The sequence below is a fragment of the Oratosquilla oratoria genome, chromosome 29, assembly GCF_046742065.1.
Source record: "Oratosquilla oratoria isolate Oo_2021 chromosome 29, ASM4674206v1, whole genome shotgun sequence".
NCBI classification, from domain to species: domain Eukaryota; kingdom Metazoa; phylum Arthropoda; class Malacostraca; order Stomatopoda; family Squillidae; genus Oratosquilla; species Oratosquilla oratoria.
The window spans coordinates 13,889,556-13,914,573 of NC_134805.1; the positions used below are offsets into that span (position 1 = coordinate 13,889,556).

At 36.2% G+C, this 25,018-nt stretch overlaps 1 protein-coding gene across 5 annotated transcripts in view; it reads left to right on the forward strand.

Moving 5' to 3' along the window:
- LOC143040605 (uncharacterized) overlaps nucleotides 1-25,018 on the forward strand; it is a 535,837-nt gene that overhangs the window by 123,059 nt on the left and 387,760 nt on the right. For 4 of the 5 annotated variants that reach the window (XM_076211732.1, XM_076211736.1, XM_076211735.1 and 1 more), the window contains exons 7-8: nucleotides 9,995-10,111; nucleotides 10,190-10,345. In XM_076211732.1, the coding sequence (XP_076067847.1) occupies nucleotides 9,995-10,111; nucleotides 10,190-10,345 (273 nt within the window). The remainder of the gene's footprint in view (nucleotides 1-9,994; nucleotides 10,112-10,189; nucleotides 10,346-25,018) is intronic. The other variant, XM_076211734.1, reaches the window with a different exon arrangement.

A 25,018-nucleotide genomic window follows, 5' to 3' on the forward strand; every position in this document is an offset into this window, starting at 1 on the left:
TCTAATAAGGCCTGTACTCCATCTCTACTCGCCTTTACCCTTTCTTCATATTGGTCAGTTACTCTATGATAACCTTCTTGTCCTCCGGCCATGAGAGTCCTTACTCTGTTAGAGACGGGTCCCTCATCCATACTGTGAGTGGAGGACATATTGCCAAGTGGGAGAAACAGCGAGAGACAAGACTGAACAATGCTAAGGACGGCAAGGAGAAAACTCAAACTTAATCGAAAGCCGCAGAGTAAGATTACACAGACACTCCTACTAAACGATGGTTGAGGTAGACATAACAGATTAAACCCTACATTTGGTTCAATCTAAAAATGCACATTATTCGCATGCTTATATTAAACATACAGAGAACAGGGTTAGGCAATGTAGCTTTGCCTTCAAAAGGAAAAAACATGCTTACATAAATACGATGGAAATATGGTGTTACGTAAACAACACTGGTGAACTCGGCACCCGTACATTGCTGCCACATCGACCTGTGGGCCGATACGATTACTAAGACGATATAAGATCACTAATTAATTTTCCGTATCGGCAACTTCACAACACTACGCATACACTTCCACTATCTTATCACTCGCGAAACACTAGCGACATTTGTTGATTCGTGGGACACATCAAGCTATGTTGTGGTGACAACAAGGCGAATCTAGACTTGGCAACGGCGTGCAGGGCGTGGTCTGGTTATATCCTCTTCTTTTATGCTCCTTTCATCTCTAATTGGGTTCTGTCTGCTCATTTTCATTGAGGTGCAGCGAACTGGGGACTGCGCCGATCATATGGACAATCAGCATCATAGCGTCCGTGACGTAGACAGACTTGGGACGGAAGGTTATTTATTCACGGGAATGTTCAATGCGTCTTTATTGCAGATCCGATCCATCACGCAGGATGGACCCAAAGGAATTTCGATAGTTACGGTGGAATGATGAAAACTGGAAATGGGACTGTAGTTACTAAAGGCTAAAAGCTACACATGATATAAAAGTATTTCCAAGGATCCACTAGTACACTCTAAACCTAAAATATAAAGGGTTTTACTACTTACTGAGTTGGTTACAGAGAGGGGTGTGTACACCTTTCGAGTTTCGAACCAGACTGGCGCCTAGATGTGTGACGTGACATCACAAACGGCAACCGGTCTTACACACCTTCTTAATTCTAATTCTTAAAGTGAACATTGTACAAATAATGCGATGTTATCTTGCGACATAGCTTGCAGACAACTTACAAAGGTGGAATTTCGAACAGATGAGGTCTCTGTTCGAAATACACTTAAAATTAAAGCATTACAAAAAACAAAATTGAAACCCCTTCCGAGGGGAAACGAGCCTTACGACAAAAAATATGTAAACATGGAGGTACACGGAATTATAAAAAAAAAAAGCCCCGTTACTGCTCGTAACGGCACAATCACCCATATACAGCCATTCTCTATTGACCCCTATCTTTTATCCCCTCCTATCCTTCCTCAACAGATATTCCCCTTCCAAAGCCCCTTTTACCCCATCCATCCATCTTATCCTAGGTTGACCCTTCATGTTCACTCCTTCCACCTCTGCCTTCCACACCTTTTTAACTAGTCTTTCTTCACTTATTCTTTCCATGTGTCCAAACCATCCCAATACTCTTTCATCAACCCTACCTCCCAACTCCCTTTCCACCCCTGTTTTCCTTCTCACCTCCTCATTTCTCACCCTATCCAGCCTAGTAACCCCTATCATACTTCTCAGACACCTCATCAGAGCGAATGGAAGGCTGGTGATACGAGCTCCAAGCCAGCGATTGTTTGCTAGAAACAAGGAAACACCTATGTTCGTATTTACAGGGAAGATGCTATGGCTTTTGATGGACCACTATAATGATAAAGTGTAAAGTATGCAGGTTGATAAAGCATATTGATATATAGAATGGAGGAGGAGGAGAAAGAAAGAATAATGAGCTAATGAAAAGAAGACTAGACATGAGTAGAGTAGAATCGCCACTTGGAGTGATACCAAAGAGGACTTGTCTAAACAATACACCAAAAACAAATCAAAGGTGGGAAAATAATATTTTTTTCTGGGTTCCAAAGGGACAGGACAATATTAGGTAAAGGATTAGATGCAGAGAGGGAATCTAGGTATAGTAGTTTACTAAGTAGAGATATTAACAATGTGATGGAGGAATTAATAGACTTAAGAATAGATTATAGAGCAATGCACAGAGAAATGACTAATTTATGAAAAGCAAATGAAGAAATGAACAGAACTTAATGAACTAAAAAGTGAACTAAGCATAATCAGAAGTGGTAACGAAAGAAAGAAATAAGAAGACAGAAACAAAAATGAGGAACTAAAAAAAGAGATCAAAGAACAATATAAGTAGTGACTGAAAAAGTGGGAGAATCAATTAAGGAGATGGATCTCCTAAAAAAAAAAAAAAAAAAAAAAAAAAAAAAAGTGGAGACAAGAATAAGAAAATCAGAAAATAACATTTAAAGAAATGGTACAACAGCAGGTAGAGGAAAATACTAAAGAAATGGTAATTAAAGCAGTTAAAGAAAAGGAAAATTGGGTAAGAGACACAGTAGATAAAAAATGCATTGTAGTTTATGACATCAAAGAAAAATATGTATACAAATATCAAAGAGAAAAAGAGGAGAAAGAAAGTGCAAAGGAAATTCTGAAAGTGGTTCAGGAAGAAGGGCAGGAATTTGATAAAGACATCGATGAGGTGGATAGAATGGGACAGTACTCTAGAGAAAAACACTATAGGCCACTAAAAATCAAACTATGATAGCTGAAGAAGTACTACTGACATTAGCAAAACTAGCAAGCAGTGAAAAATATAAAAATGTATGGATAAAAAAGGAAATGAGCAATGAGGAAACAGAAAAGGAAAAGGCACTTACAAATGAAGCAAATGAAAAAAAAGAGAAAAGAACTGAGACTGAAAAGAATGAGTTTTTTTTGGAGGGTACTGGACCTGAGGCTGAGAAAATGGTACATGAAAAAAGGAAACATGAAAAACAAGAGAAGAAAGGAAGAAATTGAAAATAATATGCACAAACATAGAATGATTTCTGGACTAAAAAAGATAAATGACTATCTGTTAACAGAGAAACCTGACATAATGGGAATTGTGAAAGAAAATTAAAAGGTCCACTACCATTAAATACCATAGCACAAAGTGTATATAACCAATGGACAAAAAATGGAATGGAAAAGCAGGGTGGAGGAATCATGTTCTTGACTAAAAAATATTTATATGTGACAAAGATAACAGAAGGAAAAAATAATGTAGAATTGATTGTGATTAAAGTTGAAAATAGAAATATGAAAAGTAGAAAATTTATAGTAGTATATGTGCCCCCAAAAACACAGGCTTGGACTGACATTGATAATTCCAAACTACTGGAAGACACAACAAATACATTAAATGAATTCATGAAAGAAGGAAATATAGTAATTATAGGTGACTATAACTCAAAGGAAATATGTTGGGAAGAAATGACAGTAAAAGGTGGAGAGGAACTCTGGGGCAACACTCTACTGGATATGATCATTGAATGCACATTGACTCAATGGGTGAAAGAAAACCCTAGATAGAGAAACAATGAAGAACTGTCAAGACTGGAATTAATATTCACATCTGAGCCTGAAACAGTGGACAAAATGGAACAAAGAAGAGAAAGAGGAGACCTGCTAACCATATGCAGAATTATGAAAGGGTTGGAAGTCCTTGATAGAGGATAAGAGAAAAACCAGAGGACATGAAAAGAAACTTAAAAAGGATAGTTATAGAAGAGATCTGAAAAAGAATAGCTTCCCACACAGAGTGATAAATATTTGGAAAAAACTGAATGAAGAAACTGTGATTGCAAATATACAAGAATTTCAGATCAAACTGGATGCTGAAAGATACAAAAGCGGGTCACCACGAGCATAGCTCTCTTCCTGTAAAATACGAGGTAAATACAACTAGGAAAATACATTCAAATTCCTCCTCTCTTATGTTTCATGTTTCTGCCTCATACAGTGCTGTCAGCACAATCACTCCTTCATACTATCTCCTCTTAGCATCCATTCCCAAATGTCTTTTTCTCGTTACACTTTTTGATCCAAGGCATTTACTTGCTTCTCTCAATCTACATTCTACCTCCACCTCCATTCTTCCCTTTCCTGCCATATTCGAATCCAAGTATCTAAAACTATCTACTTCCTCCAGTCTCCCTTAATGCTCACTTCCAGTCTGCTGCCACTTTCACCCCTTGTACATCTCATCACCTTACTTTTACCCATATCTATCTTCAGTTTCCTTCTTTCACACACCTTCCCATATTCTGTCACTAACCTCCTCAATCCCTCCTCTGATCTTGCTACATGCAGTGTCATCAGCAAACAACAGCTGGCTTATCTCCCACTTTTCTCCATTTTTTTTAACCATCTTCAATCCCTGACGCACTACCCTTACATTTACCTCTTGCACCATCCTATCCGTGTATAAATTGTACAGCCAGGGCAATGCAACATAACACATCCCTGATGAAGTCCCACCTTTACCTCTAACCATTCACTCTCTCCTTCAGTAAATCAGTCATTTCATATTTAGTATCTTCCAACAGTTTGGAATGATCGCTTTCTGTCCAGGACTGTGTTTTTGGGAGCAAATTTTCTACTTTTCATGTGGTTGCTTTCAACTGTAGTAGTTGTAGCTCATCCCCTTGCTCCTCATAGCTCGCTGTATCTCATAATCAGCATACGCGTGGTTGTGGTTGTGCACTGCATGGTTGTGGTTGCAGTTGTGGTTGTGCAATGCGTGGTTGTGGTTGCATGCACTGTAGCCGTAGTCTTGTAGTAGTTGATGCACTCACCAGCCTTGTAGTTTTGGAAGCATGATTTATTCACTCAATTCGTCCTGTAGCTGCTGTCATTTTCTTATCCCACCTCTGCCGCTACTTTCACCCCATCACTTTCAGTCAGTTCCTTTGTCTCTCCATAATTACTGGTTTAATTCTGTTCACTGTTCGCTTCTATGGTACTATATTTCCTCATTCACTTTCCTTCACCAAATCTTCTGTAGCAAGTTAGTAATGTTTCTGGATGGGGCGAATTAAACTGGGTAAAATTTTTTCTTCATTTCATCTCGAATATTACACTTGGCTGTTAATTTACACTAAGGGACTTCCCGCCTGGGATCCTCAATCCACTCACTAAGTCACTTCCGCTCCAACATCACTACCTTATCCATCCAATAATCTTTACTTTTACAAATAAATGCCTCCCCCAAGGGGGTGACTTTTCTCCCATGTACCAATAATTTTTTTCTCCTCCTCCACCCTTCTCCAATCAGACTGTTACAACTTAAGCAATACTGCTTACACAAGCAATCTCGATATCGAAGGCAGAAATGGCTTAGTTTACATATTATCACATCAGCATTAAAATCTGTACCCTAGCGGTTGTTTGTAAACTTTAAATGGTGAGCAAGATTATGCAGCTCCTTCGCTGCTTATGTTTTCAAAACAAATGACACATAAAATAAGATTTTTTGCCACATACCCCTCTATCTACCTTACTTATCTACCTTTATCTACCAGCCTTTTACATAAGGAACTAGGAAAAAGACATCATAGAAAAATGCAAAGAGCAACCCAAACTATTCTACAGATATGGAATGGTAAACTTAAAAATAAACAGGAAATGGTGAAACTGTGCCAAGGAAATATAGAATATACAGAAGATCTAGAAATGGCTGATGTCACGAATAATCACTTCAAATCAGTTTTCACTAAAGAGAAGGTATGGTATTGGGACAAAGGAAACAAAGTGTGTTTGCCCCCATGAGCGAAATAATAACAAAGTCTCAGAGTGGAGCAAGAGATGGGAAGTAGAATTCAACATCAAGAAGTGCAGTATAATTGAATTTGGGAAAAGCAAAAAGAGAATATCAGGACAGTATAAAATTGACGGAAAAGAAGTAAAGAAAGTAGATTCTGAAAGGGACCTAGGAGTAATCATCACCAAAGACATGTCACCAGATAAACATATAAATAAAAGTCAGAGTATCATACAATTTGTTGAGATCAATAAAGGTGGCCTTTAAATACCTGGATAAGGAAATGATTAAGAAAATATTATAAACACTGATAAGGCCAAAACTGGAATATGCAGCCCTGATATGGTCACCCAGTACAAAAAAGAATATAAAAAAATCAGAAAGAATACAAAGAGCAATGACAAAGATGGCCCCAACACTTTCCAACCTGATATATGAACAAAGACTGGCCGAACTGGAATTGTTGACCCTAGAACAAAGAGAACGAGGGGACCTACTAACCATCTACAGAATTATGAAAAGAAAAGAAAAGAATGCCTTGATTGGTAGTACTTATTAAAGTGGGACAGAGGAAAAACAAGAGGACATGCAATGAAACTCAAAAAGGGTAACTACAGAAGAGACCTGAAAAAGAACAGCTTCCCACACAGAGTGATAGATATATGGAACAAACTGGATGAAAAAATAGTGTGTGCAAACACAATACAATAATTTAAGAACAAACTTGATCTTGCGAGATACAAAAATGGGTCACGAAGAGCATAGCTCCCCTTCCCGTATGATACAACTAGGTAAATACAAAAAGAAATAATGGAACAATTAACAAACCTTGATGTTAGGAAATCGCACAGCCCGGACGGAATTGCAAACTGGATACTGGAAGAATGAAAAGAAGAACTAATGGACAAAGTATATAACAAAATAAGTTTCTCACTTAAAGAAAGAAAAATACCAAAAAGACTGGAAAAATGCCAATATTGTACAAATATATAAAGGAGGAAACAAGGAAGGACCAACTAATTAAAGACCAGTTTCACTAGCAAGCACTGTAGCCAAAATCTGTGAGAAAATGATCAAGAATAGATGGGTAAAACACCTGGAAGATAATAATACAATAAACCCAAGACAATTTGGGTTCAGACAGTGAAGATCATGTACAACAAATCTAATCTGTTTTTACTCAAGACTATTAGATATAATACAAGAAAGGGATGGATAGGCTGATTGTGCTTTCTTATACTTATAAAAAGCCTTCAACAAAGTACTACACAAAAAAATTATTAAAAAAAAAAAAAAAAGGAAAACATAGGAGGCAACCTACTAAACTGGATGGAGGACTTCCTGAATTGTAGAAAGATGGGAGTACAGTAGTACTCAGAGAAAAATATTCAGGTTGGAAGGAGGTGATTAGTGGAGTTCCACAAGGATCTGTATTGGATCCAATAATGTTTGCTATTTATGTGAATGACATGGATGATGATGTGGAATGTTACATGAGTTTCTTTGCAGATGATGGCAAATTGTTAAGGAAAGTAAAAACCGAAACAGATTGTGAATCACTACAGGGAGACATGAATAGGGTTTGGAAATGGAGTCAGAAATGGGAAGTGGACTTCAATATTAAGAAGTGTAGCATAATGGAGTTCAGAAAAAGTAAGAATATCAGGACGATATAAAATTGGAACTAAGGAGGTAAAGTGGGATCTGAAAAAGATCTGGGAGTGATTATCTCAAATGACTTATCCTCTGATAAACAAATAAACAAAATTGTTGGAGAATCCTATAACTTACCTATTTTGGTGTAGAAAAATTAAAATATTAGTGACACTCATATGGCCTAGACTGGAATATGCAGTGATATTATGGTCACCCAGTACCAAAAAGAATATAAAGAGGCAACCTACTGACCATCTATAGAATCATGAAGGGCACAGAAATACTCAATAGAGAGGACTTGTTAAATTGGGACAAGAGAAATACAAGAGGACATGGAAAGAAACTCAAAAAAGATAGTTATAGAAGACATCTGAAGAAGAACACTTTTCCACATAAAGTGGTGGACACTTGGAACAAACTGGACAAAAGAATAGTGTGTGCAAAAAAAACACACAAATTTAAGAGCAAGCTAGATACTGCAAGATACAAAGGCAGTACACCATGAGTGTAGCTCCCCTTCCCGTAAGATACAACTAGGTAAATACAACTAGATAAATAGGGATGGCCTGGGACTCATGATGGGTACCTACTTGTGGTGGTCTTGCATGATGTACAGTCAAACCTCGGTTCTCGAACATCTCTGAACTCAAACAAATCGGTTTTCGAACAAAATATTTGAGCTGGAAATACCACTGTTTTTTTTAAAAAAAATTTGGTTCTCGAATGACCCTGACACTTGACCGCTGATGAAACATAAACATTTCTCTGTTGACCGCTGAGCTGAATAGTTGTGCTGTGCTGTGCTTTTGCTATCAATTTTATTGTATTTGGCATTTATTTTTCCTACACTAGCCCTCAATCATGGCTCCAAAGAAAGCAAAAAGTTATAATGGTCAAGGAAAAAGAAAAGTTGTGAAAAAAACAATCGAAGAAGAAAGAAATTATTGCAAAACATGAAAATGGTGTTCATGTAACTGATCTTGCTGTGCAGTACGGTATAGCAAAGTCCATAATTTACACTATTCTCAAGAATAAAGAAGTGATAAAGTTGGCATGGAACCAAGTGAGTACTAGAGCCATGAATTCAGCATGGTTGATCATTTGGCCAGGCTGTGTACCAGAGAGAGACTTTGAGGGGTTTGAAACTGCTGGATCTGCTGCTGCTGTTGAGGACAATGCTATTGTTGAAGAGATTGTTTCCAGGGGAAAAAGTATGGGGTTGGAGGTCGACAGTGAAGATATTGAAGAACTCGTGGAAGACCACAATACTGAGCTTACCACAGAAGAGCTTGTGAACAACAAAAGAAATTGGCTGAGGAACAGTCTTCTTCTGAGGAGGAAAGAATTTAAGATACCAAGTTCTTTAATCAAAGAAATTTGTGCTAAATGGGGTGATGTTCAAAATTTTGTAGAAAAATACCACCAAGACACCATGGTAGCACATACAGCAGTAAATCTTTTCAATGATAATATCATGTCACATTTCAGAAATTTTTTACAGTGCAGGCTAAAACAACAAACATTGGAAAGGTTTTCAGTGAAAGAAAAAAGGAAAGAAATGCAAGAGAAAGATTTACCTGAGCCAAAGAGAAGAGAAGAAACACCCAAATAAGATTCACCAGAAGTTTTTATGGAAGGGGATTCCCCTTCCAAGCAATAACTTGACCCTTTCCCTCCCTCATCTCCATCCACCTGTGCCATCACATCGCAGCCAAAAGGGTACATTACATACATTTCATAATAACTGTACAGTGTTGCTTTGTCATTAAATTTACTTCTGTTATCTTTTTGTTTGATTTACACTTAAATATTTTATTTATCATATGATATATAAAGTGTAATTAGGTAAATATGCATTCATCTGGTGTTAATTGGGAATGAATTAATCTCTTTTACATTTTCTGTAATGGGGAAATATGGTTCAGTTTTTTAACAATTTGGTTTTAGAATAGATTTTTGGAATGAATTATGTTCGAAAACCGAGGTTTGAATGTACATCAAAGCTGCCCATTTTCAAAACATCTTCACTGCTAACCTCCATCAGGATATGCAGCCCTGAAGGGATGACATTTAGTCCCTGGACTGGCCCAGGCTCTCTCTCTCTCTCTCTCTTAAACACCAACTTTTTAAAAGTGCTTACAACTAGTGACTGTTCTCCTCCTACCAATTTCAACTGGTGACATAGAAACAATCTCACACCAACACAACACAGACAACAGTCCAGAGATTTTTCCCACAGAGATCTGTGGGAGGGCCCAGGGATTTTTACCAGCCACTGTGGGGCTGCAGGTTTTCCACTCAGTGAAACTCGAGGTAACAGTTATTATTTTTAGGCATAGCTACACATAAACATAAATTTTGGATTGGATTCTTGTGATTTATTCTGGCTGATACCAGATAAATTTAATGTAAAAGAAAACTTCTCACCATTCTAAGGGGTTTGTGTCTTATCATACCTCATTCATTATGTAAAGTCTCTTATTATAATTATTATTTTTTTTTTTTTCAGTGAACAATGGCACAACTTTTGTGCACAATGGTTATAATGGACAGAGTAATGAGCTGGTACTAATGTGCTACTCTGGTAATAGTATAACTAAGTGGAACCACAGACAATTAAAAAACGGTAACTGACATTACATTTTTTTCACCATAGAATGCTAACATAATGTTAGTAACAGTTATTAGTAAGACTTAAAATTAGCTTTAGTTTCAGATGGCAGGCAGCCTCTTCGTGGTACAAAAAAATTAAAATCAAACTTACATGTTTTCAATTGTGAGGGAGAACAACCATGGCAAGATTCCAGAGTAGTAATTACGCTGCCACCTTGTACGCATACATCTAAAAATTATCTTTGCAGTAAGTATGTTTTCCTCTTAAACCTTGTCAGTTCAGGGTATGGAAAGAATGAGGTTATTTTATCATTTCCAGTACATTAGAACAATTTCACACTAAGCAATTCAAAATGGTACCAATGTAAAGAAATACAAAGTGAATCATTGTGATTTTAAGTGAATTGAAATTTACACATTGTTTTTTTGTGCGTGAACTTTATGTATTAATCCATACCAATCATCTTGGATTCCTATTAGGCATCCACCATGTGGACATTTGGACATACAATCAATCAGTTGGTAATATGCAGATTTGCACATTTGTATGCAAAGATGCATTTTCATGTCCCATAATTTTAGTTAGTACCAACATAGTTTTTATTTTGTTAATTCTAGATTAGCTGGGTGTGATTGCCTTAGGCATACATGGTGCTTCCCATCCTCAGACCTCAGCTTCATGCACCTTTCCATAAGAGCAACATTTTGTTTCAGTGCAAAATTTCTATAAAACAAAGTTTCAAGGACCTACCTCATTTTAATCGACATTCTACTGTATTATTGATGTTGTTGTTCCCTAGACTGGCTGAGCAGAGTTATCTCACTAAGGAACACCATGGCTGGGGAATGTTTTTTTTTCACAAATCCCATATAGAGTATATATTGTGTTGTTGGCATGCATGACTGTGTACAATGCAGTCTTCCATTGTGTGCTGTATAAATATAGGGTGAAGTGTTGCATGTTGGACAGTTATCTGTGATGTGGTCATCCAGCCTCTTCTGGTAGCTTCGAAGTTCTGGATGGTGGCCACGCCATAATCTGGCCAGTGGGGCTCTGTCCTTTCAGGGGGAGAGTATTCAGAGGGATGAATATCAGGGGGTCTGGCATGCAGTAATGTACTGTCTCTCAGTTTGTTGATGGAACAGTGAGCAATATGATTATGGATATGTTTCTGGATGCTGATGTGTGGTGGTTATAGAGAAAGAGAAGAGAGTATTTGTGTGTGATATATGTATTTGAGTCAGGGGAAAAAATACTTTTTTATTTTCCAGAGCAATTTTTCATTTTTTCTTTAATTTCACCAGAGCCATTTTTTTAATTACCAGAGCCATTTTTGATACTTCCAGAGCCATGTTTTTGCAGGTTCGATTTCCTTCAAACTATTGGAAGGCTAACTCATTACTCATGTGCATGAAAAATAATTTTTTTTTTTATAAAACAAATCAGCCTTTAATTTTGGGGGGGAAGGAGATGGGTGGGGGAAGAATAATATACATGCAAATTTACAGGTTATTATTGTAATGTATTGATACAAACATGTCAAATTTGTTAATGGATTTCAATATGATGCAAATTACTGAGTTTGATTGTGAAGTTAAGATCCACTTGCAGAGTTTTGTAGAATAAAATTAGTTTCTGACTTTCTGCTGTTCTGCATAGTACTATGCAGGTCTTCTATGGTAGCAATACAAGGTCACTATGTAATTTTTATTACTTGATATTAATCTAGTTATAGCAACCTAATAGGTTAAACCTGTTTATATGATTATTTGATTAATCCATTAGCATGTAGTTCTCAACTTCTCATTCTCAATGCTCAGCTTACACTAGCTTTCTTAATCAGTTTTACTCACTCTTTAACTCTTGCACTTTGAATTTTTGATGATTCAATCCAGTTACTGTTATTTAGTCAATGGTGCATTGTACATGTAGTCAGCACGTTGATTGGGCAGCTAGCTGCATGCAACCAATGAACTTCCCTGCATACAGGCACCATGCAATTCGCAACTAATGACATTATGTATTTACCTAGTTGTATTTTGCAGGAAGGGGAGCTATGCTCGTGTTGTCCCGCCATTGTATCTCTCAGTGTCTAGTTTGCTTTTAAACTTGTGAATGGTTTTTGCGCATACTATTTCATTATCCAGTTTGTTCCAAGTGTCCAAAACTCTATGTGGAAAACTGTTTTTTTTTTCAGTTCTCTTCTATAGCTATGTTTTTTTAATTTCTTTCCATGTCCTCTTGTGTTTCTCTTGTCCCAGTTTAGTAATTCTTCTCTATCAAGTATCTCTGTGCCTTTCATGATTCTGTAGATGGTCTGTAGGTCTCCTCTCTCTCTTCTTTGCTCCAGTGTCAGTAGCTCCAGTTTAGCCGATAGGTTTGCAAGTGCAGGTGCCATTTTTGTAGCTGCTCTTTGGATTCTTTCTATTTTCTTTATGTTCTTTTTGGTACTGGGGGACCACAATGTCGCCACATACTCTAGTCTAGGCCCTATCAATGTAACCAAATTTTTTTTTATCATGTCTTCATCCAAGTAAGCAAATGCCACTTTTATTGATCTTAGCAAGTTGTAAGTCTCCCCGACAATTTTGTTAATCTGTATGTCATAGGACAAGTCGTTTGTGATAATTACTCCCAAGTCTTTTTCGGATCCTACTTTCTTTACTTCTTTGGTTCCAATTGTATATTTTCTTGATATTCTGTTTTTGCTTTTTCCAAACTCCATTATGCTACACTTCTTAGTATTAAAATCCACTTCCCATTTCTGACTCCAATTCCATACCCTATTCAGATCTTCTTGCAGTGCTTCACAGTCCTTATCAGTTTCTACCTTCCTTAACAGTTTGGTGTCATCAGCAAAGAAGCTCATGTAACAGTTCACGCCCTCGTCCATATCATTCATATAGATAGCAAACATTATTGGTGCCAGTACAGATCCTTGCGGTACTCCACTGATCACCTCTTTCCAATCTGAATATTTTTCTCTGAGCACTACTCTCATCTTTCTACCAGTCAGGAAGTCCTCCATCCATTTTAGTAGGTTCCCTTGTATTCCTCCTATGTGTTCCAGTTTTTTTAGTAGTTTTCTGTGTGGTACTTTATCAAATGCTTTTTGCAAGTCTAGGAATGCACAATCAGCCCATCCGTTTCTTTCTTGCACTATGTCTATTAGTCTTGAGTAGAAGCATATCAAGTTTGTGGTGCACAATCTACCTTGTCTGAACCTGAATTGTCTTGGGTTTAATATGTTGTTATCTTCCAGATGATTTACCCATCTATTCTTGATGATTTTCTCACAAATTTTGGCTATAGTGCTTGTTAGTGATACTGGCCTATAGTTGGTGGGTTCTTCCTTGTTTCCTCCTTTATATATTGGTACAATGTTAGCATTTTTCCAGTCATTAGGTATCTTTCCTTCCTTGAGTGAGCTATTTATCATGATGTGTATTTTGTCCGTTAGCTCTTCTTTGCATTCTTTTAAAATCCAATTTGCAATTCCATCCAGGCCATGTGATTTTCTGACGTCCAGTTTTGATAGATGTTCTGATATTTCTTTTTGTGATGCTGTAAATTCACTCATGTGGGGAGAATGTTATTATCTGCATCCCAGTTTTGTATTTTCTCTCTGGTGAAGACAGATTTAAAGTGGTTGTTCATGATTTTGGCCATCTCTAATTCTTCTGTGTATTCTTTATTTCCTTGGCGTAGTTTCACTAGTTCCTGTTTGGTTTTAAGTTTACCATTCACATACTGGTAGAATGTAGCACGATACTCGTGTAAAGTCTTGTCAACATGTACTAGTATAAGCGCGCATGCAGCTGATACGAAGCTAGGCTAGTTAAGCGATTGAACTCTAGCAACTATACCGCATACACATACGTATGTACATCAACAAATTAAAGTTGATTGATGCGTTGCTTTTATGATATCGAATGATAATGCAATGATTGATCACGAGTAAATTGTGTTTGCTCTGATCCTTTCATCAATGGTTATGGGATTCAGGGATTACCAAATGATAGATAATGCATGAAAAACGTTGAATCTTGCTACGGGAGCGATTTTTTTCTGGGAGATCGCTCCTGCTATTGGATTTGCGAGAGCGACATTGGAACTTTCCCGAGCGAAATCGCTCGTTGCTCCTGTGTATTTGTTTTCTCGCTGATTTGAGTATTGTTTTGGTGTGTGTGGGTGTTCTGCTATGTAGTGTAGTGGGTGTGCTGTGTTTATGGAGGCTGCAGCAAGTGTTTGTGTGCCTCTCATGTCAAGGTCATCCTTGATTTTGAGGACTTTTCTTTCGTGGTGTAGTTTTGTAGGTGCTGTATTTATGCAGCTTGTAATAGCGTTTAGTATTTTGTTTGTATGATCTGAAGGGTGTTGAGGTGTGTCTCAAAGATATTATGGGGCTGTAGAGTGCTGTTGTGTGTTTTAGTGAGATTAGGGGCCCATGTGAGACTTGCATAACTCATAAATGAGCTTATACATTGTATACTGCAGTGATAGTTTTTTGTTTTGTCCAAATGTTGTTCCTGCAATTGACTTGAGTGCATTAAGTCTAAGTGTGCATTTTGTCTTTATGTTTGTGATGTGTTGTTTGAATGACATGGATGAATTGTATGTTATGCCAAGAATCTTGGGGGTGTGTGTGGTATGAGGGTATTCTTGATAAAGAGGTGTTGTATGTATTTGTGTTCTGCTGTCCAGTTGGTGAGAAGTGTGGCTGTGGGTTTGGTTTGGGCTATTCTGAGCCTATTTGTAGTGAACCAAGTGCTGCATGTATTTACCTAGTTGTATTTTACGGGAAGGGGAGCTATGCTCGTGGTGTCCCGTTTTCATATCTCATTTTATCTAAACTATTTTTAAATTCATGTATTGTTTTTGCACACACCACTTTCTCATCTAACTTGTTCCAATTGTCTATTACTCTGTGAGGAAAGCTGTTCTTTTTCAGGTCTCTTCTATAGCTGTCCTTTTTGATTTTCTTTCCATGTCCTCTTGTATTTCTATCATCCCATTTTATCAGATTCTCTCTATCAGTAATTTCTATGCCTTTCATGATTCTGTAAATAGTTATCAAATCTCCTCTCTCTCTTCTTTGCTCTAGTGTCTGTAGTTCAAGTTTTGCTAGTCTCTCTTCATATGATAGTTTTGTGAGTGTAGGTGCCAATTTTGTAATTGCTCCTTGTATTCTTTCAAGTTTTTTTTATACATTTTTTTGCACTTGGTGACCATATCGTTGCTGCATATTCCAATCTTGGTCTTATCAGGGTGATTAGAATTTTTTTCACCATTTCTTCATCCAGATATGTAAATGCAACTTTGATTGTTCTTATTAAATTATAAGTTTCTCCAAAAATCTTATTTATATGTTTCTCAGGTGACATATCATTCATAACAATGACTCCCAGGTCCTTCTCATATTCTACTTTTTTTATCCCTTCTTCTCCTAATTCATATGCTCCTGTTATTCTGTTTTTGCTTTTTCCAAATTCCATTATACTACACTTCTTTGTATTGAACTCCATCTCCCACTTCCTACTCCATTCCTGTACTTTGTTTAGATCTCTCTGTAGTGATTCACAATCTTCTTCCGTGTTCACTTTTTTCAATAGTTTTGCATCATCTGCAAAGAAGCTCATATAGCTTTCAATTCCTTCATCCATATCATTAATATATATATAGCAAACATTATTGGGGCCAGAACCGTTCCTTGTGGAACACCGCTTATTACTTCATCCCAGTTTGAGTGTTGGTCTCTTATCACTACTCTCATTTTTCTTTCTTGCAAAAAGTCTTCCATCCAATTTAGTAGTTTGCCCTGTATTCCTCCTTCAGTTTCTAATTTCTTAAGCAACTTCTTATGTGGTACTTTGTCAAAAGCTTTTTTTTAGGTCTAGAAATGCGCAATCAGCCCATCCATCTCTTTCTTGTATTATATCTATTAGCCTTGAATAGAAACATATTAAATTGGTGACGCATGATCGTCCTTGTCTGAATCCAAATTGTCTTGGATTTAGCACATTTTTTCTAAATATTTTACCCATCTATTTTTGACAATTCTTTCACAAATTTTTGCTATTGTACTTGTTAGAGAGACTGGCCTATAGTTGTTAGGTTCTTCTTTATTTCCCCCTTTATATATAGGTACTATATTTGCTTTTTTCCAATCTTCTGGAACTTTACCTTCTTTCAAGGAACTGTTTATTATGCTATGTATTATGTCTGCCAGTTCATTCCTGCATTCTTTCAAAATCCAGTTTGCTATTTCATCTGGTCCATGCGATTTTCTGACATCAAGATTACTCAAGTGTTTCAATATTTCATTCTTTGTTACTTCTATTTCTTTCATAGGGGGGACTTTCTCTTTCCATTCAATCTCTTCAGGTTGTATGTTCTCCCTTGTAAACACAGATTTAAAATGTTTATTCATAATTTCCACCATTTCAATTTCCTCTGTGTATTCAATTCCTCCTTGTCTTAATTTCTCCAAATCTTGTTTGTTTTTCAGTTTGTTGTTTACAAATCTGTAGAATAGTTTTGGTTGATCTTTACATTTTTCTATGACATCTTTTTCATATTTTCTCTTTTCCTCTCTGCACGCTTGTACATATTCATTTCTATAACAAGTATATATTTTCCATTTTTCTGGTTTTTTGTTTTTCTTCCATTTAGCCCAAGCTTTGTCTCTTTTGTCTTTTATCTTCCTACAACTTTTATTGTACCAGCACTTTATATATTCTTTTTCCTGTTTTTGTCTTGGGACATACTTTTCTACTCCCTTTTTATAGATTTTTGTCAAAATATTCCATTTCTCTTCTACTGTTGTATCTTCTTTGTGTATTCTTTCCCAGTTTTCATTTTGAAAGAATTCTCTTATTTTATCAAAATTTGCTTTTTCATACATCAATCTTCCTTTTCTATATTGTTCATTTCTTTTTATGTATTTTTTCTCATTTAGTTCTAGTTCTATCAATATGTGGTCACTTTTGCTTATTGGTGCCTGGTATTCTATCTTTTCCACTATTTCAGGTTCTGATGTGAATATTAGGTCTAGTCTCGATGGTTCTTCTTCATTTCTATACCTGGTGTTCTCTTGAATCCATTGTGTCATTGTGTGGTCAGTAATCATCTCAAGTAGAACACTTCCCCATGAGTCTTCTCCACCCTTTACGGTCATCTCTTCCCAGCATATTTCTTTGCAATTATAGTCGCCCATCATAACTATTCTTCCTCCATCTTCCATTATCTTGTTTAGTGTTATTCTTGTGTCTTCTAACATGCTTTTATGTTCATTCTCTTCTCATGAGGCTGTTTTTGGGGGCATGTAGTTTATTACAAATTTTCTGCTCTTCTTATCTCTATCTTCTACTTCTATCATAATCATCTCTACTGTATTGTTCCCATATGTGACATTCTTCACGCTTATATCCTTCTTAGTCAGGAACATAACTCCACCCCTTTGTTTTATCTCTCTGTTTCTAATCCAATGATTATATGTATTGTGTCCTATGCTGTTGGGTGGTAGTGGGCCTTTTAATTTTGTTTCAACAATTCCCATTATGTCCGGATCTCTTTCTTTCAGATATTTGTTCAGTTCATTCAATCCTGTTATTAATCCATCTATATTTGTGTAGGATACTTTTAACTTTCTGTTATTTCCATTGTATTCTCTGTTTCTTTTGTGTTTCTCTCTGTTATGCTTCATTTCTTCAATTTCATATTCACTACTCTCTAGTAGAATTCTTGTTTTTCTGTCTCCGTTCTGGTCTCGTTTTTTCTCTTAGCTTCATGTCTTTTCCTTATTTCCTGCTCTCTTTCCTCTTTATTCATTTCCCTTTTTATCCATACCTTTTTATATTATTCACTTGTTGCTAGTTTCCCTGTTTTGGATAAGATATTCTCTGCCGTCGTTTGTGACCTGAATTTAATCTTAATTGGTCTGGTCTTGTCTGTACTATATCTCCCAAGTCTGAATTTCTCTTCTATTTGTTTCATTATTTCTGGCTCATCTTCCTGAACTGATTCTAGTAATTGGCTTACCTTTTCATTTTCCTCCTTGATTCTTGTGGTTCTATCTGGGTTGTGTTTCTCTTCCATTCCTAATATAATTATACATTTCTTTTTACCTGCTAAATCTCTTACTATATTCTCCTTCTGTTTTATCACTTTAATAATTGAGTCTTCAGTTTGTTCTTTCATTTGCTGTTTAATTATGTCAGTGAATGCCACTTTATTGTCTTCTTGGGTTGTCTTCCAACTCATAGCTCCTTTAGCTATGGCCTCTTTGTTTTCTTTATTATTCCTCTTTAATTCTTCATTCTCCTCTTTTACTTCTTTTAACTGTCTTTTTAGTTCTTCTACTTCCTTAGTTAAGTTATTGTTTGCTTTCTCTAGTGTTTCTAATCTTTCAACCCTTTCAGCCATTTTTGAAATTCTATCAAATCTACTCTCCCAATGTTCAGTCATTTGTTCAAGTTTTTCTTCGAGTCTTGCTAGTTGGGGGAGGTTGGTATCCGCCCCCCCCCCTCATTAAATCCATGGAAATTATTATTCTCACCTTCCACTGTGCTACTCGTATCTATGTTTCTAATCTTTACATTTTTGTTAGACCTTTCATCGTCACTCAGCTGGTCAGGACCCCTTTTGTTTACATGTTGCCTGCCTGCCTGGGTCAAGTCCTCCCCTTCCTCATTTCCTTCCATTTTCCTCAGTAATCCCTCCCCTTCTCCTTTTTCTTCACTTTCCCACTACACCACGAGCAATTTCCCCCACCCTGTAAATACAATAGGTACTTCCTTTGCTTTGGGATCCACGAAATTTCACTTTTTCTTCAGAACGTCTTCTAAGCTGTCCGTTCGTTGAAGTGTGTGTGTATTTACCTAGTTGTATTTTACGGGAAGGGGAGCTATGCTCGTGGGGTCCCGTCTTCATATCTCATTTTATCTAAACTATTTTTAAATTCATGTATTGTTTTTGCACACACCACTCTCTCATCTAATTTGTTCCAACTGTTTATTACTCTGTGAGGAAAGCTGTTCTTTTTCAAGTCTCTTCTATAGCTATCTTTTTTTATTTTCTTTCCGTGTCCTCTTGTATTTCTGTTATCACATTTTATCAGATTCTCTCTATCAGTAATTTCGATGCCTTTCATGATTCTGTAAATAGCTATCAAATCTCCTCTCTCTCTTCTTTGCTCAAGTGTCTGTAGTTCAAGTTTTGCTAGTCTCTCTTCATATGATAGTTTTGAGAGCGTTGGTGCCAGTTTTGTAATTGCTCTTTGTATTCTTTCAAATTTTTTTTATACATTTTTTTGTACTTGGTGACCATATCGTTGCTGCATATTCCAATCTTGGTCTTATCAGGGTGATTAGGATTTTCTTCACCATTTCTTCACCCAGGTATGTAAATGCAACTTTGATTGTTCTTATTAGATTATAAGTTTCTCCAAAAATCTTATTTATATGTTTCTCAGGTGACATATTATTCATAACAATGACTCCCAGGTCCTTCTCATTTTCTACTTTTTTTATTCCTTCTTCTCCCAATTTATATGCTCCTGTTATTCTGTTTTTGCTTTTTCCAAATTCCATTATACTACACTTTTTTGTATTGAACTCCATCTCCCACTTCCTACTCCATTCCTGTACTATATTTAGATCTCTCTGTAGTGATTCACAATCTTCTTCAGTTTCCACTCTTTTCAGTAGTTTTGCATCATCTGCAAAGAAGCTCATATAGCTTTCTATTCCTTCATCCATATCATTAATATATATAGCAAACATTATTGGGGCCAGTACTGTTCCCTGCGGAACACCGCTTATTACTTCATCCCATTTTGAGTGCTGATTTCTTATCACTACTCTCATTTTTATTTCTTGCAAAAAGTCTTCCATCCAATTTAGTAGTTTTCCCTGTATTCTTCCTTGAGTTTCTAATTTCTTAAGCAACTTCTTATGTGGTACTTTGTCAAAAGCTTTCTTTAGGTCTAGAAATGCACAGTCCGCCCATCCATCTCTTTCTTGTATTATATCTATTAGCCTTGAATAGAAACATGTTAAATTGGTGACGCATGATCGTCCTTGTCTGAATCCAAATTGCCTTGGATTTAACACTTTGTTTTTGTTTTCTAAATATTTTACCCATCTACTTTTGATAATTCTTTCACAAATTTTTGCTATTGTACTTGTTAGAGAGACTGGTCTATAGTTTGTAGGTTCTTCTTTATTTCCTCCTTTATATATAGGTACTATATTTGCTTTTTTCCAATCTTCTGGAACTTTTCCTTCTTTCAAGGAACTGTTTAGTATGTTATGTATTTTGTCTGCCAGTTCATTCCTGCATTCTTTCAGAATCCAGTTTGCTATATCATCTGGTCCATGCGATTTTCTGACATCAAGATTACTCAAGTGTGTTAATATTTCATTCTTTGTTACTTCTATTTCTTTCATAGGGGGGACTTTCTCTTTCCATTCGTTCTCTTCAGGTTGTATGTTCTCCCTTGTAAACACTGATTTAAAATGTTTGTTCATAATTTCCGCCATTTCTATTTCCTCAGTGTATTCAACTCCCTCCTGTCTTAATTTCTCCAAGTCTTGTTTGTTTTTCAGTTTATTGTTTACAAATCAGTAGAATAGTTTTGGTTGATCTTTACACTTTTCTATGATATCTTTTTCATATTTTCTCTTTTCCTCTCTGCACGTTTGTACATATTCATTTCTATAACTGGTATATATTTTCCATTTTTCAGGTCTTCTGTCTTTTTTCCATCTGGTCCAGGCTTTGTCTCTTTTGTCTTTTAGCTCCCTACAACTTTTGTTGTACCAGCATTTTACATATTCTTTTTCTTGTTTTTGTCTTGGGACATACTTTTCCACTCCTTTTTTGTAAATTTTTGTCAAAATATTCCATTTCTCTTCCACTGTTGTTTCTTCTTTGTATATTTCTTCCCAGTTTTCCTTTTGAAAGAATTCTCTTATTTTATCAAAATTTGTTTTTTCATACATCATTCTTCCTTTTCTATATTGCTCATTTCTTTTCCTATATTTTTCTTCATTAAGTTCCAGTTCAATCAATATGTGGTCACTTTTGCTTATTGGTGTTTTATATTCAATCTTGTCCACTATTCTAGGTTCAGATGTAATTATTAAGTCTAGTCTCGATGGTTCTTCTTCATTTCTATACCTGGTGTTCTCCTGTATCCATTGTGTCATTGTATGGTCAGTAATCATCTCAAGTAGAGCGTTTCCCCATGAGCCGTCTCCACCCTTTACTGTCATTTCTTCCCAGCAGATTTCTTTGCAATTAAAGTCGCCCATTATAACTATTCTTCCTCCATCTTCCATTATTTTATTTAATGTTATCTTTGTGTCCTCTAACATACTTTTATGTTCACTCTCCTCCCATGAGGCTGTTTTCGGTGGCACATAATTTATCACAAATTTTCTGCTCTTCTTATCTCTGTCTTCCACTTCTATCATAATCATCGCTACTGTATTCTTTCCATATATGACACCCTTCACGTTTATATCCTTCTTAGTCAGGAACTTAACTCCACCCCCTTGCTTTTTCTCTCTGTTTTTAATCCAATAATTATATGCATCATGTCCTACACTGTTGGGTGGTAGTGGGCCTTTTAATTTTGTTTCTACAATTCCCATTATGTCCGGTTCTTTTTCTTTCAAATAATCATTCAGCTCATTCAATCCTGTTATTAATCCATCTATATTTGTGTAAGACACTCTTAGTTTTCTGTCACTTCCATTGTGTTCTCTGTTTCCCTTTTGTTTTTCTCTTGTATGTCGAACTGCCTTAGTTTCATATTCACTACTCTCCAATAGAATCTCTCTTTCTCTGACTCCGTTCTGTTCTCGTCTTTTGTCTTAGCTTCAAGTCTTTTCTGCTTTTCTTCCTCTCTTTCCTCTTTATTCATTTCCCTTTTTATCCATACCTTTTTATATTGTTCACTTGTTGCTAGTTTCCCTGTTTTGGATAAAATATTCTCTGCCGTCGTTTGTGACCTGAATTTAATCTTGATTGGTCTGGTCTTATCTTTACTATACTTTCCGAGCCTGAATTTTTCCTCAATTTCCTTTATAATTTCTGGTTCATCTTCCTGAACTAATTTTAGTAAACTGCTTACTTTTTCATTTTCCTCATTGGTTCTTGAGGTTCTATCTGGGTTATGTTTCTCTTCCATTCCTAATATAATTATACTTTTCTTTTTGTCAGCTAAGTCTCTTACTATATTCTCCTTCTGTCTCATTACTTTAATAACTGAGTCTTCAGTTTGTTCCCTCATTTGCTGTTTAATTATATCAGTAAATGCAACTTTACTGTTTTCTTTTATCGACTTCCATCCCTCTCTGTTTTCTTTACTATTCTTCTTCAATTCCTCATTCTCCACCTTTACTTCTTTTAACTGTCTTTTCAGGTTTTCTATTTCATCAGTTAAGTTTTTGTTCGCCTTCTCTAGTTCTTCCAATTTTTCAACCCTCCTTATAATATTGTTAACATGACCGAACCTACGCTCCAAGTCCTCGATCATCTTATCGACCTTCTCTTCTAGTCTTGTCAGTTGGGGGGGGGGGGTTGTGTCCCCCCCACCCTCTTTAAATCCCTGGAAAATATTCTCATCACTTTCTACTGTATTGCTCTTATCTATACTTCTAATATTTACATTTTTATTAGACATTTCATCGTCGTCGGGGGGCCTTTTGTTTACCTTTCGCCTGTCTGCCTGGGCCAAGTCTACTCCTTCCTCATTTCCTTCCATTTCCCTCAGTAATCCCTCCCCTTCTCCTCTTTCCCTACTTTCCTACTACCCCACGGGCAATTTCCCCCCACCCTGTAAATACAATAGGCACTTCTCTTTGCGTTGGGATCCACAATACTTCAATTTTCTTCAGAACGTCTTCTAAGCCGTCCGTTCATTGAAGTGTGTGTGTATTTACCTAGTTGTATTTACCTAGTTGTATTTTACGGGAAGGGGAGCTATGCTCGTGGGGTCCCGTCTTCATATCTCATTTTATCTAAACTATTTTTAAATTCATGTATTGTTTTTGCACACACCACTCTCTCATCTAACTTGTTCCAACTGTGTATTACTCTGTGAGGAAAGCTGTTCTTTTTCAAATCTCTTCCATAGCTGTCTTTTTTTATTTTCTTTCCGTGTCCTCTAGTATTTCTGTCATCCCATTTTATCAGATTCTCTCTGTCAGTAATTTCTATGCCTTTCATGATTCTGTAAATAGCTATCAAATCTCCTCTCTCTCTTCTTTGTTCTAGTGTCTGTAGTTCGAGTTTTGCTAGTCTCTCTTCATATGATAGTTTTGAGAGTGTTGGTGCCAGTTTTGTAATTGCTCTTTGTATTCTTTCAAGTTTTTTTATACATTTTTTTGTACTTGGTGACCATATCATTGCTGCATATTCCAATCTTGGTCTTATCAGGGTGATTAGGATTTTCTTCACCATTTCTTCATCCAGGTATGTAAATGCAACTTTGATTGTTCTTATTAGATTATAAGTTTCTCCAAAAATCTTATTTATATGTTTCTCAGGTGACATATTATTCATAACAATGACTCCCAGGTCCTTCTCATTTTCTACTTTTTTTATTCCTTCTTCTCCCAATTTATATGCTCCTGTTATTCTGTTTTTGCTTTTTCCAAATTCCATTATACTACACTTTTTTGTATTGAACTCCATCTCCCATTTCCTACTCCATTCCTGTACCTTATCTAGATCTCTCTGTAGTGATTCACAATCTTCTTCAGTTTCCACTCTTTTCAGTAGTTTTGCATCATCTGCAAAGAAGCTCATATAGCTTTCTATTCCTTCATCCATATCATTAATATATATAGCAAACATTATTGGGGCCAGAACTGTTCCCTGCGGAACACCACTTATTACTTCATCCCATTTTGAGTGTTGGTTTCTTATCACTACTCTCATTTTTCTTTCTTGCAAAAAGTCCTCCATCCAATTTAGTAGTTTTCCCTGTATTCCTCCTTGAGTTTCTAATTTCTTAAGCAACTTCTTATGTGGTACTTTGTCAAAAGCTTTCTTTAGATCTAAAAATGCACAGTCCGCCCATCCATCTCTTTCTTGTATTATATCTATTAGCCTTGAATAGAAACATATTAAATTGGTGACGCATGATCGTCCTTGTCTGAATCCAAATTGCCTTGGATTTAACACTTTGTTTTTTTCTAAATATTTTACCCATCTACTTTTGATAATTCTTTCACAAATTTTTGCTATTGTACTTGTTAGAGAGACTGGTCTATAGTTGGTAGGTTCTTCTTTATTTCCTCCTTTGTATATAGGTACTATATTTGTTTTTTTCCAATCTTCTGGAACTTTTCCTTCTTTCAAGGAACTATTTAGTATGCTATGTATTTTGTATGCCAGTTCATTCCTGCATTCTTTTAGTATCCAGTTTGCTATTTCATCTGGTCCATGCGATTTTCTGACATCAAGATTACTCAAGTGTGTTAATATTTCATTCTTTGTTACTTCTATTTCTTTCATAGGGGGGACTTTCTCTTTCCATTCGTTCTCTTCAGGTTGTATGTTCTCCCTTGTAAACACTGATTTAAAATGTTTGTTCATAATTTCCGCCATTTCCATTTCCTCAGTGTATTCAACTCCCTCCTGTCTTAATTTCTCCAAGTCTTGTTTGTTTTTCAGTTTATTGTTTACAAATCTGTAGAATAGTTTCGGTTGATCTTTACACTTTTCTATGATATCTTTTTCATATTTTTTCTCTTCCTCTCTGCACATTTGTACATATTCATTTCTATAGCAGGTATATATTTTCCATTTTTCAGGTCTTCTGTCTTTTTTTTCCATCTGGTCCAGGCTTTGTCTCTTTTGTCTTTTAACTCCCTACAGCTTTTGTTGTACCAGCATTTTACATAT